General features: G+C 45.7%; 1 protein-coding gene across 1 annotated transcript in view; it reads right to left on the reverse strand.

Annotated features, from left to right (window-relative positions):
- The window catches only part of ASTN1 (astrotactin 1), a 402092-nt gene that overhangs the window by 88939 nt on the left and 293308 nt on the right, over positions 1–19845 (reverse strand). Inside the window, exons 15-16 of the mRNA XM_004706713.3 lie at positions 14077–14181; positions 11750–11938 (exon numbers count right to left, since the gene is read on the reverse strand). Coding sequence (XP_004706770.1) covers positions 11750–11938; positions 14077–14181 — 294 coding nt within the window. The remainder of the gene's footprint in view (positions 1–11749; positions 11939–14076; positions 14182–19845) is intronic.

Genomic DNA, 19845 nt, shown 5'->3' on the forward strand with positions numbered 1-19845 from the left:
GCTTAAGTGGAGAGGAAATGTTTTGAGAATGAGGGCAATGAATGTACAAATGTGCTTTACACAATTGATGTATGTATGGATTGTGATAAGAGTTGTATAAGCCCCTAATAAGATGATTTTTAAAAAAAGTGGCACAAGCTTGGAGCATGAAAAGCAACACAGAAGTTTGTTAACAAGTGTAAAAGTCCCTTCCCCCTTATTGTTAATTTTGGAGGAAATATATCATTTTCTCTCATATGACTCAAATTTTTCAAGACTATATATGCACTTTCCATATAATATATATGCTCCCATGCACAGAGTTGGGACCAGACTTACAGCATGTGTAAGTGATGACAAGCATGAAGCACTGATGGCTGTTCATTTTTTATTCTTTGTGTATTTTTAAATACAGGTATGTAGGAATTAAAACACATCTGTAAGTTCAAATGAAAACTTTCCAACCCCCAAAGACAAATAAAGATTGGATTTATAACAGAAATCTTTCAAAAGTTGCAAAGGACCCAGCATACATGAAGAAAACTTAAAATGTATTCAACTTGCATTTCAACTGACATATGACGAGCCATGAAAATGGAGCCCCACACTGATTTGGAGACTACTTGCATATGAACACACACACACACACACACACACACACGTGTGTTTGTGTGTCTATGTGTGTAGCGAGAGACAGAGGATGGAGGAAGACTGGGAGCGTGGTGGAATATACACAAAAGGCTTCAAAAAGCTTGCTGAAAAATGGAATATTGCTACAAACTCGTTGAAACCCTCTTGTACTAATATATTTTCCTTGTATCTATTAATTTAAAATCAGACAAGACCTTAATATACGGGCTTTGCGCACTTCCAAATGGCTGGGGTAGAACATCTCTGGGCGGTTACATAATCAACTGCTAGCGATGGTTGCCTTTGGGGAACAAAACTGGATTACTGGGAAATCAGAGGGGAGAGAAGATTTACATTCAATTTTATTCTGCTTGCTACATTTTGATTTTAGAAATAAGTAAACTTTTTAAATGAAGAACATAAGAGAAAGATTGTAAGTGCTGGCAAGTCTCTTCTCGGGGGGAGATAGTCATATTGGGAAATGACAGCCCAGGGAGATGGGAAGAATGCTGTCAAAGGGAGGCTCTGAAGAGCGATGGGCACATACAGTAGCAGCAAAGGCAGATGCTGCACAGTCCAGGGAGGTTTTGGTGGTGATGACGCCCTCCAAGGAGATGATCCAATGGAGGTGGAATGGAGGATACATGGGGACAGACTCAGTGTCCTCTTCCATTGGGAACCTCGACTCGGTCCTGTCTTCAAAGTCTGAGCTAGTTACAGGTATCAATGAATGACAATGTTTCTGAGCCAGCGGGAGCAGTTGTGAAGATATGGGCACGTATAGATGTGAACTTGGCCTGCATTAAGGTGAGAGACTGGGGCTGGGTCTTGTCGAGAAACAAATGCACAAGAGGGGTTGACAGCTCACAGCCTTGTTTCATCTGTGTAGAAGATGCTCAAGGTGGGGAGTGGTCAGTGGAGCAGTAACTGGAGATGTCAGAGGTGTGCTTGGCTAACTCAGGGCACTCAAGATGTTCAGGCTCAAATCACCAGAAGCCATGAACATCGTCTTCTATGGTCAAGGGGATTTTGAAGATGTGACTAAATTAAAGGACCCTGAGTTGGGGAGATTATCCTAGATTATTTGGGCAAGTCCAGTGTAATCACAAGGATATTTGTAAGATGGGCACAAGAGGAGAATCCAGGTTAACATCAGAGAAAGGCCTGTGATAAAAGAGTCAGAGATTGGAATGAACACTTTGAAGATGGAGGAGGGATCACAAACCACAGGCTGCAGACATCCTCCCAGGAAGCCCTTCTTCCCGAGAGCTTCTGGAAGCAACCAGCCCTGCTGACCCCTTGACATGAGCCCAGTGACACTGGTTTCAGACTCCGGAATGAGAAGCGCACATGTTGTGTTGGTTTAAGCCACCAACCACGGGGTGACTTGTGACAGCAGCAATCGGAAATTAAGAAGAGCGTGAAGTTGTGCAGTCCATGCTGAGAAGGCAGTAAGGGGTTAATGAAGGGCTTCCAGCGAGAGCAACGTCGTTAAATTGCAATTAAAAAGATGACAGATGGTAAAGTGTAGAATGGCTAGAGTTGCAGGAAGCTGGAGGAAAGGCGATAGATGAGGAAGCTGTTGGAGTCATTCTTAGGAGAGTTGATCCTACACATGAATACAACCTTGAAGACTTGGAGAGGAGAAGCCATCTGTCAGGGCACTACCGAGATGGATAAAAGGACAGATACTGTAAACAGTGGAATGTGGACGAGAGCATCCGGAAGGACTCTTCACTTGATGTTTTGACCCATCGATGTAGTTCATAAATCTACAAGTGGAAACAGAAAAGAGAAATAAGACAGCCATCATTGAAGGACCTGTAGAACATCTAGAGAGATGCTAGCTACGCTAGCCAAAAAGGAGGTTTTGCAGTTCAGGGAAGAGAGAGCCTTCAGGTAGCTTTAGGTAGACACGGAAAGCAATCAGACATAAGCAGGGACCAAAAGAAGAGCACGAAGTAGGACATTGTGGGAAATGATTTGAATTTAAAAGACTTCTTAAAAAATGAGGAAACAAGGGACAAAAAGGGATGAGCTATAAAGGCCACATACTTATGAAGAGAATAAAGATAGAACAGGGTCGGGACTTGGAGAGAAGAGAGATTTTTGAAGGTGATTGCAGTCAAAAGTAACAAATTCTTTAGCTGATATAAATGGAATGACTACAGAAAAATGATCAGCGGGCCTCTGATTAGGAAGCCCTCGGCTTCCTTCTCCAGATCTGTTCATGAGAGTGAAGGAGTTTGAAAGCAATCCTTTCAAGAAGGAAGAGGAGGTGAGGAAGTAATAGAAAAGGTATACGGGGCTCTTTCAAGCAATTTGGTGGTGGTTTGCTGCAATGAAAGAATGGGGAAAGGGGCCACATGTTACAACACAAGCAGATACTTGGGAGACAATTCTCAAGAGTGGGTGGACTCGGTGGCTACGGAGGTTATCCAGATGAAAAAGGAGAGACTACTGAGTGCAGTCCAGGAGGAAGCTGGACCACAGGCCGAAGCGTTAACCTAAATAGGAGGAACCTGCCTACAGTGTCTGAAGCGTGAAGGCAGAGGACGAGGAGGGAGCACCCAACTAAGTTTAGAAGTGGAGAGAGATAACTTGACAAATTTCATTGGTGATATTCTTTATTTGCTCTGTAAAAAAGGAAAAGAGATAGACAGGCTAATCAGAGACAATGAAATAGAAGTTAATTTTTTATAGACGTCAGACTTATCTTGAGACAGGTACTCCTAAACATTGTCACTGCCAAACCACATAAAGGTAGTATGACAAATGAGGGCCTGTTGAATGGAAGCCTGCCTTTGAAAGATCGAGCCAGAAACATCCATCTTTGAGGTTTCATCAGTCAGGGACAAGGAAAGCATTTTCTTTGTCTTTAATAAAACCCCCCATGAGCAGTCACCACACTCAGAGGGATGTTACTGCCACCATTTCTATGACTACCACTGTCAACACTGTTATCACCACCTCCTATACCACTATACCACCACCACCACCACCACACCGCCTCCACCACCTCCATCATCATCATCACATCTCTGTCACCACCTCCACCAACTCCATCATCATTACACCATTACCACCTCCACATCTACCACCACCTCCACCACCACAACCACCTGCCCCTCTACCACCACCTTTACCACATCCACCATCAGCACACTACCCTACAACTGCACCATTACCACCACCTCCACCACAGCATCATCACGCCTACTACCTCCAACATCACCTCCAGTGCACCACCATCATTACCACCACCTTCTCCAACTCTACCACCACCTTGACAATCACCGCACCACCTCCATCTCGACCATCATTTCCTCCACCTCCACCACCGCCCTCACTACCTCCACCATCACCGCACTACCACCACACAGCCGTACCATCACCACCACCACTATCAACACCATCAACACCTCCATCACACCACGACACCATTGCCACCACCATCATCATACCCTCTCCACCACCAGCACCACCACCTCTGCCTCTACCCCCTCCTTCACCTCTACCTCCTCCTCCACCTGCATCTTCACCTCCACCCCCTCCACCTGCACCTCCATCTCCACCCCCTCCTGCTCCTCCACCTCCATCTCCTCCTCCTCCTTCTCTTCCACCACCTCCACCCCTTCCATCTCCTCCACCTCCACCTGCACTTGAACCTCCACCACCCCCTCCACCTCCACCTGCACCTCCACCTCCACCTCCACCACCTCCTCCTCCACCTCCTGCACCTGCACCTCCACCACCACCTCCATCCCGTCCACCTCCACCCCCTCCTCCACCTCTGCCTTCTCCTCCACCTGCACCTTCACGTCCACCCCCTCCACCTGCACTTTCATCTCCACCCCCTCCACCTGCACCTTCATCTCTACCTCCTCCTGCACTTCCACCTCAATCTCCTCGTCCACCTCCTCCTCCATATCCTCCACCTGCACCTGAACCTCCACCACCATCTCTGCCCCCTCCACCTCCACCTCCTCCTGCACCTCCACATCCACCTCCACCACCACCTCCACATTCTCCACCTGCAACTGTACCTCCACCACCACCTCTTCCCTGTCCACCTCCACCTCCTCCTGCACCTCTACCTCCTCCTGAACCTGCACCTCCACCTCCTCCTGCACATCTACCTCCTCCTCCACTTGAACCTGCACCTCTTCCACATCCTCTACCTGCACCTCCACCTCCACCCCCTCCACCTCCACTTCCTCCTCCACATCCTCCACCTGCACCTGCACCTCCACCCTCTCTACCCTCCTCTCCAATTCCTCCTCCACTTCTTTCTCCACATCCTCCACATCCACTTCACCACCATCTCCTCCTCCACCTCTTTCTCCACCTCTACCTCTTCCACCTCCTCCACCTTCTCCTCCACCTCCTCCTCCACCTCCACTACCACCACGTCCACCATCTCCACATCCACTTCCACCACCTCCACTGCCATCACCACCATCACCACCGCCACCTCTACCTCCACTTCCAACACCTCCCCTATCATCACCATCTTTATCTCCACCACCACTACCGCCATCACCATCCCTGCCTGCTCCTTCACCACGAGCACCATCAATGCCACCATCAAATATGGAATGAGTAGTTATCATTTGCCAGGCTCTGAGGCTAGGCTTGGAGGTTTATAATTGAATAAGGCATGAACCCATGCAATTGTATAGGAAGATGAGAATCTATCCTCAAATGCCTAATTTGAGAATGCTTCCCCTGTAAAAGAAGGTCCATAAGAATGCATTGATTACCACAGCTGGATGGAACTAGAGTGTGCATTCCAGAGTACAGTCAGGTAGCTCATTGACCTGGTCGATGCCAGATTTCCAACTTTTAAGTCCGGTGTTCTCTCCATTGCACTTCATCCTCGGAAAATCTCCTTGTCTGTTTCAGAACAAAGTAATTTTAGGCTGCAGATCAGGGTTCAGAAGTAAAGAAAAGACAGCTATCTTTTTAGTAGGTGGCTTTTAAAGTTAGAGCAGGCCAAGATAAATTATAATTAGGGGACGTGAGTTTTTAAAAGTATCACTGTGTGTAATGAAAGGTATAATAGTTCTCTCAGCACACACACAGGCCTATAGAATACAATCCCAATAGGTAGCAATCTCCTTATAGTGCAGAATAGAAGAAAAAAGTCTTCCTCCATTTTTTGGGACCTATTTTTATAATCAATGGCATACCTTTCTATAGGCTTTTGAAGTACAATAAAATCATCTTGAGGGGGATATCTAATAGTGAAATCAAGACTAGCAATTGAACAAATAAATCTTAGGCCTCAGAGGAAAAGCTCAGGAAGGGTAGTGGTAGACATGGAAGACTGAGAGGTATCAAAGAAAAGACACCAACACATATGGAAGCATGTGAAGACTAACTAGCAAACCCACTAAGGAGTCTTGTTGGTACAGTGGGGTACCACCCCAATGGTAACTGGAAGGTCAGAAGTTTGAACCAAAAAAAAAGCAAACCAAATATTTTTGAGAGCGAAAGTCAATAGTTGGATTTTGACAAACTAGTTCCCAAGTGGTAAGAGAGGCTGGAGTTCAAGCAGGGTAGGACATAGTGCTAACCCTAGGGCACGGTTCCCTCTTGGGTTTAATATCTGCCTTTAAGAATGCAGTGCAGGGAGAGAGAGAGAGAGAGAGAGAGAGAGAGAGAGAGAGAGAGAGAGAGAGAGAGAGAGAGAGAGAAAGGGAAAGAAAAGACATAGACGCAGGAGCTCTGGGTGAGGCCAGATTCTCACATCGCAGGAACACCAGCGGTGGGAATCCGTGTACCACTGCCACTCGGGAGCTCAGGAGGGGTCATCCCTTGGCTCAGTCCCTGGTCTCTGGCATGGGAGCCTATGATGTCTTTGCCACTAGAACTGGTCTTAGCTATCTTCGCTTATATCACATCCCTCTCGGCCAATGGAATCAGAAGATTTTAAGGTCCAGCCCTGAAGATTGAAGTGATTCCAGAAGCCCGTGGTTCTACCTTTAGTTCTGAGAGATTCAATCCAGTCTGGGGGCGGGGGGGGGGGATCAGGAGCTACAGATGAGCGGCAAGTCAGCAGAGAGGCTCTCATGCCTGTCCCTTTCCTATCCACGAGGACACAGAAATCCCACTTGCGTATTTCACCACTTCGATTGCTTGGGATGCCAGTGGTCTGCTTATAGTGCATGCTGGCGTCAGGCAGGTGCATGCATCACTGTTTAGAGTTGAGGATACATTTATTGGCACTGAGTCACTGTATTTAACGGCCAGTGTATGAGGTGGTGTGTCCCAACGGTGTGATTGTGTCGCACGTTGTGTCTTCTGGCTCTTGTACAGTGAGACAAGGCTTGTGAGTATATTTGCAGAGTCCTATGTGTTACTTGGAAGTTGTGGTTTTCATGATGATTTACTTTTTGAGTGAATCACTTATTCTCAGGAGCAACGCATTATAAGCATATGTTGTCGCATCCTTAACATACTATATGTAAATTTCTAGCAATCATTGAAGACTCCTCTTCTCATTTACAAGCTGTGAGTAGTTCTTTGTGAGAAAAATAATTTACGGTGGTAGGAATTTTCCCATGACGCCACATCATTGTACTTTGCATGTGTACACAGGTACAAAGGGTGACATTTCTCCCCTGGTGGATTCTCATTTTGGGTATGGAAGTCTGATATCAATATAGTATCCTAGTTTTGTAGAATATAAATTTTTTCTGAAAAAAATTCCCTCTTTCTAAGGAATGGACTTTTTGAAGGATAAAAGACATTCTCAAGCAGTGATTCTCAACCTGTAGGTCACAACCACTTTGGGGGTTGAATGACCCTTTCACAGGGGTCACCTGATTCATAACAGTAGCAATATTAGTTTTTCAGTAGCAACAAAAATAATTTTATGGCTGGGGGTCACCACAACAGGAGGAACTGTATGAAAGGGCTGTGGCACTAGGAAGGTTGAGAACCACAGTTCTAGACAATTTCTTAGCTCCCCCTGAGAACACAGAGGAGTGTGTGAATGGTGACTTGGTCAAGCTCTCGACCAAGGTGATGGCAACGATGGTGGCATGGATGTGCCTGAGAGGATAATGGAGCAGCCTATGCGGCAGAAGAAAGTGTGACATCAGGAGATGACACCCATGATGTAAGGAAGGAATGGAAGGTGAATGAAACTGTCTCCTATTTTGAAAATGTAGCAAACTTGTTTCAGAACGATGGCAAAGCTTACCCAGACTTGACCCATAAAGACACAGAAGTAGATTGTGTTTTGTCAGTATTTACTGGAAATTTAAAAATGAATCTTGATCCAATCCAGCTGTGTACAACATGGTATAGAGGGCAGCAAACTAGAATGCCAAGTGAAAATTGGTACCCTACCACCAGAGCGGAAAGAAAGGCATTCATTGTTATACATATACTGGTAGGCACACACGACTTGCTGGAGCTCAGACACTATTGGTCCAGCGACTCCCTAGTGGGAGTTACCTCTGTTGTAGAGCTCATGACTCAAACAAGAAGCAGGATACTGAAACAGAACTCCAGAGCAGAAAAAATACCAAGTTAGGGTCTCCCAAGACTATAGCCCCTAGTCACCCTGCAGGTCTGAAATTGAACTCACACCCATGTTAGAATCTCCAACCATTTAAGATGGAAATGGCAGCATTTCCGCAAAGACAAAGTTTAGAAGTCGGGGAAGAAGGAGGCATGCAAACAGGGACGAGTGGGGGCAGCTGAGCATGTGGTCGTCCATAGAGGGACTTGCAATGGACAAGCTGAAATGAAACATGAATGGGGGATGGACAACAGAAAAGTGGGTGAAGGGAGAAGTCGGACAGGGCAAGACATGACAAAATAATCATTTATAAATTATCAAGAGCTCATGAGGGAGGAGGGAGTGGGGAGGGGAGGGTAAAAATGAGGAGCTGATGCCAAGGGCTTAAGTAGAGAGCAAATGTTTTGAAAATGATGAGGACAATGAATGTACAAATGTGCTTTACACAATTGATGTATGTATGGATTGTGATGAGTTGTATGAGCCCCTAATAAAACAATTAAAAAAAGAAGCGGATGATTTGTTCTATAAATCTGCACTTCATACACACTTAAAGAATTAAAAACAACATAAAAGAAATCAACTGAGAGCATACACTGGCATGACGATTCAACAGCCGGGCAAAGAGCTTGGCTGTGACAGACTTCACAAACTGTGTCCAATTATTAGTGTTCTTTCAATAGCGCTTGAAGGTAGTGTCTGTGCCCTCCAGTGTCATGGAACTGATGGCAGCATGGTGCTCTACAAGGGCCATTCATCTGTTGTAGGAGACATCCCAGTGAAGCCAGTCAAGTTCCGCTACCAAGTTTGGTGGTTTGCCGGCCCACACACTTTGTGAGTCAGTTTGGGATCTATTCCAGGGTCACTCGCATCCCTCCCTCCATGAGAGTGGGGTCCTTAGACAATGTCATTCGTACAACCATTCTCATAAACTCTTCACCGTTCATAATAGGTCCCCTCCTACATCTCGATGAGATGAGAAACAACAGGGGACTGTCTGCTGCAGGCACATGGTGTGAAACCATAGAAAAGGGCTACCAGCAATGATGAAGAGGAAAGAAAAATTACAGCAGGGGAATTTCTGTTGGAATCAAAACATGTGTGCCCACAGGAAAGTGGCAGTGGCCGTTTGGTCAACACTGCACACCCCGGATGACATCACTGGTGTCAAACAAAAGAACAAAGCTGGTTCTTCCTCTGTAATCCTTTGCTCAAAAGTAGCTGCGGAATGGTGTTATGATGGGAGGAGTGGACTGCTTTGCCTACAGGCGGGAAAGGTATGTCATCTGAAGACACCTTCTCAAATGGTGGCATCGATTGCTGTACTTCCTTATTGACCTTGGCATTGCAAACAGGTTTACACTAGGGAACTGTAATAGCAGGCACAGAGGTGACCAACTTTCCTTCTGGCTCACTCTCATTAGGCAGCGTCCTGTGGGCGGGGAAACGGAAGGAAGAGGGAGAGCCTGCTTTGCTGTGAAGAACAAACCAGAAGTAAGCAGCCTGCCAAACGACATACATAGGGCTCTGCCAGGTTTCAAAGTATCTGCCAAGGGATCTGGTGATGCAGACAAAGCAGCATTTTGAAGAAGGAGATGCAAACAATTGTGTACAGCCATTGTGGGGTGCCTCTCTGTGTTATCCCATGTTTTCAAAAGCTTTCATATAATAAAATAAAATTGCTGAGATACAACAAATCCCGCCCCGCATGCCTCATCCCACCTCCCCTAACGCAGAAATCCTGTGGGACCTATGTGTCCCACATAATATTGATAAAAATCCAACATGCCCAACAGAAATGTAAAAGCACTCAATAATTCCTTCAGCATTCTATTGGTGAAAATACATCATATTTACAAAAGTTCACAGAAATAATTTCGTCATGAAAGCACCATGCCACCAAAAAAAAAAAAGTAAAAATATGTACAGCACTCAGGGAACAGAAAGTCTTCCAAACACGGAGGCACGTCCTGCCTCCACCCCCACCCCCCCTGCAGCTCTGCTCACAGCTGAGGCTCCCCAGTCTCACAGGGCATGCTGATCATCGGTCTTAAGATGACCCATTTCTTGAGTTTTCGTTGTGCTAATTTCATCACCTGTCCCTTAGCAATTCACATATGCACAAACTGGCCTCATTAGAATGCCCGGAGGATGAGACCAGGAGAAGAAGTTCCATGAATGACAATGCTAAACCAGTCTTGGCTGATCAGAATACAAAGTTACCAATTAGCACACCTACGATAACAGGAGATGAAGTCAGAAGGTTTGTATAATTCCAGTGCCGTATGCTTATTGTGACTTTCCATCAGGACAGTGGACAGGGATTTATTTGAGAGGCTGTTTATCAGGCCTATATAAGCACTTGGGCCAATGGAGGTGTACTGAAAACACAAATCATTTGGATAAATGAGCCTAAACATGGGGGAGGATGGGAATGAGCTTCCTAGGAGCCACTGAAGAGTTGACTGTGATGCTGTGGCAAAAGGGTTGCCAGGCAGCACAGGCTGGGACTGTGGGGAGGCAGGAGGTATAAGAGAGACTGCCGCACTCCCTTCTTCCCCCATCACTCCGTCAAAGAAGTCTCATACTTAGGCTTACTTGGGTACCAGAGTGGTTGGTGCTTAGTAACTAGCACAGTGATCATATCATTTTGACTTTACCCTGCATCTAAAATGACCCCAACACAGTGCCATCACTGGGGCTGGTGTCTCCCAGTGAAGAGGTCACAGTGTCAATCCCCCCACCATGGACCATCCAGAATCCTTAGCACAGTTTCTTATCAATTTCGGCCACAGAATAATATGTGATAAATACATTTGTAAACTGCTGGTGTATAGTATTTGTTAGGTTATGCGAAGCTTTCTAAATCACATTACAGCATTATTAGCAACAAGAGTATTAGTAATGGAGCAGAAACTTTTTCATATTTTTTCTTCTTTATTTCCTTTAATTAACACTCTCCATTAAAAAAAGTAAGGTTAGTGATACAGGTCCACAAATACTACTTACCCTATATGCATGGCTGAAAACACCAGGTGATTTGACAAAAATCCGTCACTATCCAAACACTTGGCTGTAAGGCAAGCACTAACAAGCACCTGGAGCTCACACAGATGGAACTCGGGGCTTTGCAGCAGCATCGCAACTCTGACCGGAACTTATTAGAAGGGACAACAAGTAAATGCGCAGAGAGTTTTGGTCTTGTTGGTAATGTAGACATGTGTAAACTGAGCTTATGGGGAAAAATGTCTTTGTTGTGAACTACAGAGATGCTTTTATTAAAAATAAAAAATTAATTTGGGCTGAAACACTGCCCATTTTCCAGGAATCCATGTTCGTATCACTCCCTCTGATGGTGTCAACTGGTGCAATCTGCACTCCATAGGCTCCCTCCCCCCCTTGCAATGCCACTGCCCCATCACCCCCATTTTGAGATTTGGCTTTAATATCAAAACCTTAGGCATTTTAAGGACAGGACCCTAACATTGAGGCCACATGTGAATTAGCCCTTTACTCACAGACATCCTACGTGTGGTCCCACGGCTAGCACCTGGGTGATCAGGACTTGGACAGGGAGTCCGCTCCGCTGAGTCGTGGACCACTCACCCTTGCTGATGTCTTCGTATTCCAGCCAGAGTCGCCGCTGCACCTGCTTGTTTGGGTACCAGATCGAACAGGACTCCTCAAAGCCATAGAGAGCTTCCTGGATGTAATGGTTGCCGAACTGGTCCAACAAGGCCACAAAATCCCCACGTGAGGTAGCGCCATCCAGGGAGTGCAGCGCATTGCTGAGGGCTACGGAGAAACATCAGGCAAGCGAAGGAGTGAGAATTCACAATGTGGACCTCTGGTTCCCCAGGCTGCTCTGCCCCAGTGGTGGAAGTGTCTGTGTCGTCCAAAGTGGCATGGGAGAGTTGGAACTATCGGATGGATGTTTCCATTTAGCTCAATCTGATGGTTCAATTCCTAAATGAATAGCTAACCAAGACAGTTGGCTGTTTTGTTAACCTCATGCAAGTTAAGCAGAACATTGTCAATCTCTGCCTATTAAGTCAATGCCTCTCCACCCCCCCTGCTCCCCAAATCATGGGTCATGACATTAAATCAATTTAGTGAGCGCAAAGCATTCCATTTTGAAAAAAGAAAAAGAATAGCACAGTCTAAAATAGAAACAGAAATTCCCGCAGAGAACATTTCACACGGTAAGATGAAGTATTGCTTCGTGAAGCTTCTGTTGTGGGTGTGTGGGTGTGTGCACAGGGTCATGATGGTAAATGAATTCTAGCTGGGGATTGTGTGCCCCCCAAAGGTGCAAAATATTGCCTTCAGATATCAGAAATGGGTAATGGAAAGATAAGGGACGAAGAAAGGGAAGAAAACTCACTAATGAAAAGGTTATATTTTATTTCAGAAAACCAGGAGACTGGGAACCAGCAAATAGAGGGAAGGGTCTGTTCGCCTTTTTACTCTCCACACCAATCAAATCTCCTCCTCTGCTTTAGGAAGAGTACACTCACCCACAGGATAGTCTGTGGCACAATGTCCAAGCCAGTTGTCTTCTGGATCTGGCCTCAGATTTATAAAACCCTAATTGCAGATGCCAGTGCCCTGTCTCTGCAAAGCAGGCCCAGTCCAGGCCCAGAGAGCCCAAGCATCCACAGCCCCATAGAGTGCAGGATGCAGCACCGGTGACGCCATCCTGTGACTTTGGAAGACACTGGAGCAACAGAGGTGTCAGGCTGTGAACACCGGGTATGCACAGCAAGGTGCTGGGTACAAACTAAGTAGGTGGACAAGGGAGAGTCCCTACTGCCATATCTCCCCAGAATGGTATCTTGTGAGCAGTTAGAATGGATTTCCATAAAATCTTCTGTCAAGGCCTTCTTCCCCCCCAAAGAAATTAGCATTACAAAAAAAGTCCTGCCTCCCTTTGCCTCCTCAGGGCAACCTTTGATATATTTGTTGCATTTTCTTTTTTATGCTCAACACCTACCCCTTGGTGAGTGCACTCCCGCTAGCCCTGGACTTTCAGCTACCAGCCTCCATCTCCCTATTAATGATCCTAAAATGTTGCTTCTGGCCTTAGCCTCCTGCACCCACAAGATTATCTGACTCCACTGGCTTCTCTGGGGGACACAGCAAGGGCAGACTGTAACCTAAACTCTCCATCTGCTAAATTCTTCAGGCAGTCATGGGGGAGAAAGATTGAGTCTTATGCTACTAGCCCCTGGGGTTGGAACAGAAGACAGCTGTATACCTGGATTACATGTCCCCATTTTCAAACTGCATATTGTACTTCTCAATTGCTAGAACGTAATTTTTGATTCCAGATATTTATACCGCTAACATAAAACAAACAAAAACTACCACGAGTCTTTGCTGTTTTGGAACGCTTTGCTGTTACGCGTATTAGTTTAGAACCCACAACGCTCTCCATTGAGGTGTGTGTGTCTGTACCATGTTTCTTCTTACTTGCTCTTTAGAATCCTTAAACTGTTTCCCATCTCTCTGCGGCCCCCACTTGGTTGCCTTCTTCCCTCACGTGAACTTGCCACATTACGTTCTTTGCACTTGGGAAGTTATATTCTGCCACATTACAATAACAAGTCTGCTCCTACATATGCTTTGCACACACTAGGTGGCCCCAGAAGAATTGTGGGAGCCAGTGTTTCTCCTCAGTAGCGCCAGCCTTGTCCTTTCCATCGCTTCTGCAGTCCGAGAGAAAGCGTACAATTTACACCCAGAAAAGGATCTGACTGTAGCCACCTGCCCTTCCGAGTGAGTCTGAGTGAGCAGGTTCTACATCTCAGGAAGCTACATCATAGGCCCTGTCCTTAACAGAGGGATAAAAGGCTTGTTCCTGTGGAAAGATGCCGCAAGCCCCAGGAGTAGGGGGCTGGGGTGGGGTGGGGGGAGGGTGCTGCCGGGCTCACCCTGAGAGACGGTGGCTTGGTTGAGCTTGATGTGGTACATCACAGAGCGCACCTTCCAGTGCTGCAGTACAGGGTATCCGGACACCTCGCTGAAGTTCACCATCCCTGTGGACAGAGGAGACAGGGCCATGCTCAGTGCGCTTGCAGGACCCACAAGGTCCCAAACTGAAACTGTGCTGCACAGACCCTCGCAGGGGAGCGAGGGGTTGCCCTTGTGAGAAAGCAATGGCGTGCTCTTTAGGATGGAGAGAATTTCTGGAGCCAGACAATGAGAGCCATCATCTCCTGAACACTTGCCCCATGCTCTGATGCGAAGGTGCTCATGCCTCCTGAGATAGGTATGGTTAGTTTCACTCTCTAATGAGCAAACTGAGGCTTTGAGCAGGTGTTTGCATACCACCAGCATGGGACCCACGTACCTCTGAGTTCTTAACCATATTCTATCTTCTCCTTGTAATGAATTTATGTCCCAACTCCAGGCTTACTGTAACACACCACATTTTTACACCATTTAATAGTTGCTGTAATTGACTCAGCTCACGTGCCTGATAACATTGATTTTTCTGTCCCATTTAACTGATTTGTTCCTGGTATTTAAGTTTTAATTACTCTGAGGCTGATAGTGCTGATTTTTCTCTTTACCAGGAAGGACGGTGTCAGTGTGACTCAACCATTAAGGGGCAGGGCTACCACTCTATTGAGTCGTATAAGGGGCAGGCAGGGTGACAGACACTTCACTTTACAGCCCAGCCTTCTACTGATGGGCAAACTGAGATCCTGTCAGGTTACTTGTTCAAGGTCATGCTCAATAAACATCTTCTTGGGGACTGGTAATTCTGTGCCATCGAGTCAATTCTGACTCAGAGGACAGAATTGAACTGCCGCTGTGAGTTTCCAAGACTGTAAATCGCACAGGGGTAAGAAGCCTCATCGTTTGATCTTTCTTTGATGGAGCAGCTAGTAGTTTGGAACTACTAACCTTGTGGTCAGCGACCCAATGCACAGTCAACTCAACAGCTGGGAGTGGTTTTTGAAGAGATTTTAGACATGTCATTGATGGAGTGTCCTTTCTAAGCACCTCAGTGCCAGAGTATTATTGAGCTATTTGAATTCTAGACATTACTCTATATTCAAAATACTACCAAAACGAAATAATTAGGGCACAGCAAATAAAAATGAATCACTTTGCTAAGTATAGAAGACCAATTTTAGGTTCATCACAATGCCTAACGGGTGTTGTATGTGTAAATTATGGAATACACATATAAATATCTGTACGTACAAATATAGAGGCTATAGATATAGTAAATTCCTCAAAAGGGAAATATACAACCTATACATAATACATACATATATGTGTGTTTGAATATACTAGATGGCTTCAAAATTCATGGAACAATGAGGGCAATGAATTTACAAATGCGCTTTACACAATTGATGTATGTATGGATTGTGATAAGAGTTGTATGAGCCCCTAATAAAATGATTAAAAAAAAAGAAGATAATAGAATTTTCCCACAAACTTTTCAAAGCACCTTCATACATATGTATGTGTGTATGCGTGCATGTGTGTGTATGTGCGTGCACATATCCCACTTCCAAGGAGTCAACTCTGACTCATAATAACCGTACATATGGTTTTGAAGGCTATGAATCCTTATGGGAGCAGACAGCCTCATCTTTCTCCTGCAGAGCAATTGGTGGATTTCAACTACTGATTTTGTAATCAGCAGTCTAATACTTATTAAACAGTGACATCAGGATGCACACACACACACAGTCCTGTAATTTTTACAACATATTTTCTACAGGATAAAGCAGCGAATTCATCACCTAAGTGAATGAAGAGAGAGGGCAGGATTAATTAGCTGATTGTCAACATTGATCAAAAATAGCTGGGTGATGAACAAATTTCCATTTCTGCATGAATCACAGGAGAATAATTACTGTTAGGGCAAAAGGAAAAAGGTCAGGAATAGTGATTAGTAAATCAGTTGCTCAAACTTTATCTCAGGCAATCAAAAGTAAATTACAGAAACTAAGAGAAGGGTGCCAGTGACGTGGTCAGAAGTAGCACTTCACTTGGGTCCACAATCAAGGCCCCATGGAAGCAGCAGTCAAGAGAGCCTGTGACGAAGTCTCGCATTTGGAACATCTGCTGCAATAGATCTCTTGAAAGTATTTTAAGGCAACAATGTCATGTTGAGGAACAAGGTGTGCCTGACCCACGCCATCTACATTTAATTGCCTCACGCGCAGTGTGGAAGCTGGACAATGAGTCAAGAGAACTGAAAACGGAGTTGATGCCTTTGAATAAGGGTGTTGGCAAAGCACAATGCTGAATACAACATCAATTGCCAGAAGAAGGAACACATCTGTCTCGGAAGAAGGGCCGCTAAAATGTTTTAAGGTGAAAGTGGCAAGACTTTGCGTCGCATGCTTCGGCATTGTTCTCAGGAGAGTCCAGACTCAGAGGAAGGACATCCTGCTTGGTAAAGCAGAGGAAGAGAAAAAAAAAGGAAGCGCCTTCACAGGAGGGAGGGACACAGTGCCTGCAACAATAGTCTCTGGGGTAACAATGGTAAGCCACGCAGGCTTCCTTCTGTGGTCCACAGGGGCCCTATGATGTGGACGTGGCTCAGCCACAGCAGTAACAGCCAAGTTCTGCAGTGGAAGCCATCCTACCCCAGGGTTTGTCTTCTACTTTTACACCACCTCCAAGAGCATCTTCACAGAACTTGAGGACACCAGCCACACCCTCAAGGGGACCTGTCACGCGTGCTGGGCATGCGCATGCTCCGTGGGACTAGCTGTTCTATAGAACAGGGCTTCTTATTTATGTGAGCTCCCTGGCTTTGCTGTTGTACTGAAAAGTCTATTAGGGACAAGCAGAACGCATCATACGTGAAGATTTTCAACTTAGAGAGAAGTTCACTTTAACGGAATTGTTCCCTATCAGGCAAAGTTCTCATGCTAGTTGCCCCAGGAGGGCCTGGTGGTCACAGCCGCCGGTGTCTGCACTCTGGCCACCTGGCTAGAGAGCGTTCGGCTCCCAATTGTTTCATAAAGTTGTTACTGTTGTTAGCTGCCATCAAATCGGTCCCTGACTTGCAGTGACCCCATGTGCAACTGCACCACAGAACCATTCTCATGATCCTGAACCATTCTCATGATCCCTTGCAAGGTGAGCCACAAGTTTTTTGTTGGCTGATATCCTGAAGTAGATTGGCAGGCCTTTCTTCCTAGTCTGCAAGCTCTCGTGAGACCTGTTCCACATCAGAGCAACACACACTGACCACAAGCCTCCGCTGACCACGGGCTGTCCTTGAGGTGCACTGACCTTGAAGCAGACCCCTCTCTCTGCATGAAATGTGAGGAATCTACAAAGCAGAGGTTTGCTGGGATGGTCTCTGGCTTCCTTCCATCGCTGGGATTCCAAGCTACAATGATGGGACTTTGAAGTGAGTAACTCAATGTTTCTGTTTTCTTGCCTATGAAGTGGGAATAATGGTACTCACGTCTACCTAATTGACAAGCAGGTTTTGAGAACACAAGAAGGAAACAGACGGGCATCGAAGCCCTTTCAGAAACGCTAGTGGCACCAGGTACATATATTTCCATCATGGGGGCATGCTCACTGCCATCCTCATTATCTTCTCATCTGCCCTGTGTAAACTTGGCAATTCTTTCTTTCTTTCATTTTATTGGGAGCTCTTACAGCTCTTATCACAATAAATCCATCCATTGTGTCAACATCTATACATATGTTGCCATCATCATTTTCAAAACATTTTCTCTCTACTGGAGCCCTTGGTATCAGCTCATTTTCCCCCTCCCTCATGAACCCTTGATAATTTATACAGTTTTTTTTCATGTCTTACACTGACCAATGTCTCCATTTACTCACTTTTCTGTGGTTTGTCCCCCTGGGTGGGGGTTATATGCATACCATTGTGATTGATTTCCCCTTTCTCTCCCCACCTTTCCCCTACACTCCTGGTATCACTACTCCCATTATTGGCCCTGAGGGGTTTATCTGTCCTGGATTCCCTGTGTTTCCAGCTCTTATCTGTACCTGTCTACATGCTCTGGTCTAGCAAGATTTGTAAGGCAGAATTGGGGTCATGATAGTGGGGGGGGGGGGGAGAAAGCATTAGAGAACTAGAGGACAGTTGCAGGTTTCATTGGTGCTATACTGCACCCTGACTGGCTCCTCTCTTCCTTGTGACCCTTCTGTGAGGGAAAATGTCCAATTGTCTGCAGATGGGCTTTGGCCCATCAGTAGGCATTTATTTCTTAATTAGTGTTTTCATTGTAACTTCCTCAGCTTTAATGTTAAAAAAAAGGAGGAAAAACAAAGGTAAAGGAACAGGCCTGGGTTGTGGGGTGGGGCCAATGGTCCCAGGTTCCTCCAGAAGGAAGCCAGGACTTAACTGCCAAGCCTCAATCCCCCCGAACACGTTTCTGAGGCACCATGCCGTGGGGCACCCTGACCTAACTGGCAATGCTCGGGAAACGTTGTTCTGTGCCCACTGACAGATGGCATTTCCGTTAGTTACAAAGGAAAACAAGGTATTTGAAAGCATATCCCTTCTCTCAGGGTCATATGATTTCTTCCTCACTGTGCCCTTGACATGCAGCCGCCTTCAGTGTTTTATTTTATTATTATTTTGGGACACATTTCTGAATGACTCTGTTCCAAACTCTGTCTGTGTTTTCTTGAGAGAGAACATTATTTTAAAAAAAAGTCTGAACAGATCTTACATGCAAACTTATAGAAGGGAAAGAAGGGAGAAAATACTTCTTTTACTTTTGTTATTTTATTTGGAATGTCAGGGAGGGGGTGTCCAGTAGGGCCCCCGAGTGCTAAAACTGAGAGATGTTTCCTTTGAATGAACCGCAAGTTCTGAGGAGCGCCAATCTAAAAAATGTCACATTGATTTAATGAGTGTGACATCTCACAGGCCTGACAGATGCGGCTCCGAGCCTCATCTAGCTCCTCAACCAGTCGCTGCGCTACTTTCTTTTTGTCCCCTTCTAACTTCAAAAAGGCTCCTGAAGCTCAGCATGTGCAATTAGACTTTGATGAAGAGCAAAGTGATCAGCAAGAGAAAGCACAGGTGTGGGGACTTTTCAGGGCATTCTGTAAACCAGTCATTCTGTGAGATGGAAATGGGTGTTATAGGTTAAAAAAAATTATCTAAGGAAAATTATCTAGGTTTGGTGAAGGCTGGGTTAAATAAAGTGCAATGGAGTTCTTTACCAGAGGATTTTTCTCAACTTGGTTCATGCAAAAAATGTTTCCAATCACTGAAAGGATGCGACATTAGAGTCTTTACGAAAGTATTTACAAACAGAGCCTGTATATGAGTGGAGCCCTGGGGTCTCATGAAGAAAAGAAGATGCTGATGGAGCAGATTCTGAAGCTCACGTTAGCTCTAACGTGCCCCCAGCCTGTGGCTGGATGGAGATGCTGCCCCCCAGCAGTACCTTGCACAGCATGGTGAGGGACTGACCGTGTAATCCTGGGAAAGATCTAGGAAATGTCACCAGATGCTGGAGCATCAATCCCAGGGAAAATCATTTCTTGTCAACCGTCTCTTAAATAGATTCTTTCTGCTCCCAGCAAGAGTAGAAACACACTACCCTGTTCTATATACATCCGAATCCATTCCATGGCCCTGGGTTTGGAGTTTGAGGGTGAGGAGGTGGTGGTTTGCCACCCATCCAGGCTTTATGCTCTTCCCTAGAATTGATGGAAATGGGTGG

This window comes from Echinops telfairi, unplaced genomic scaffold, assembly GCF_000313985.2.
Source record: "Echinops telfairi isolate 266 unplaced genomic scaffold, ASM31398v2 ScPeMD7_7424;HRSCAF=8462, whole genome shotgun sequence".
Lineage (NCBI taxonomy): Eukaryota > Metazoa > Chordata > Mammalia > Afrosoricida > Tenrecidae > Echinops > Echinops telfairi.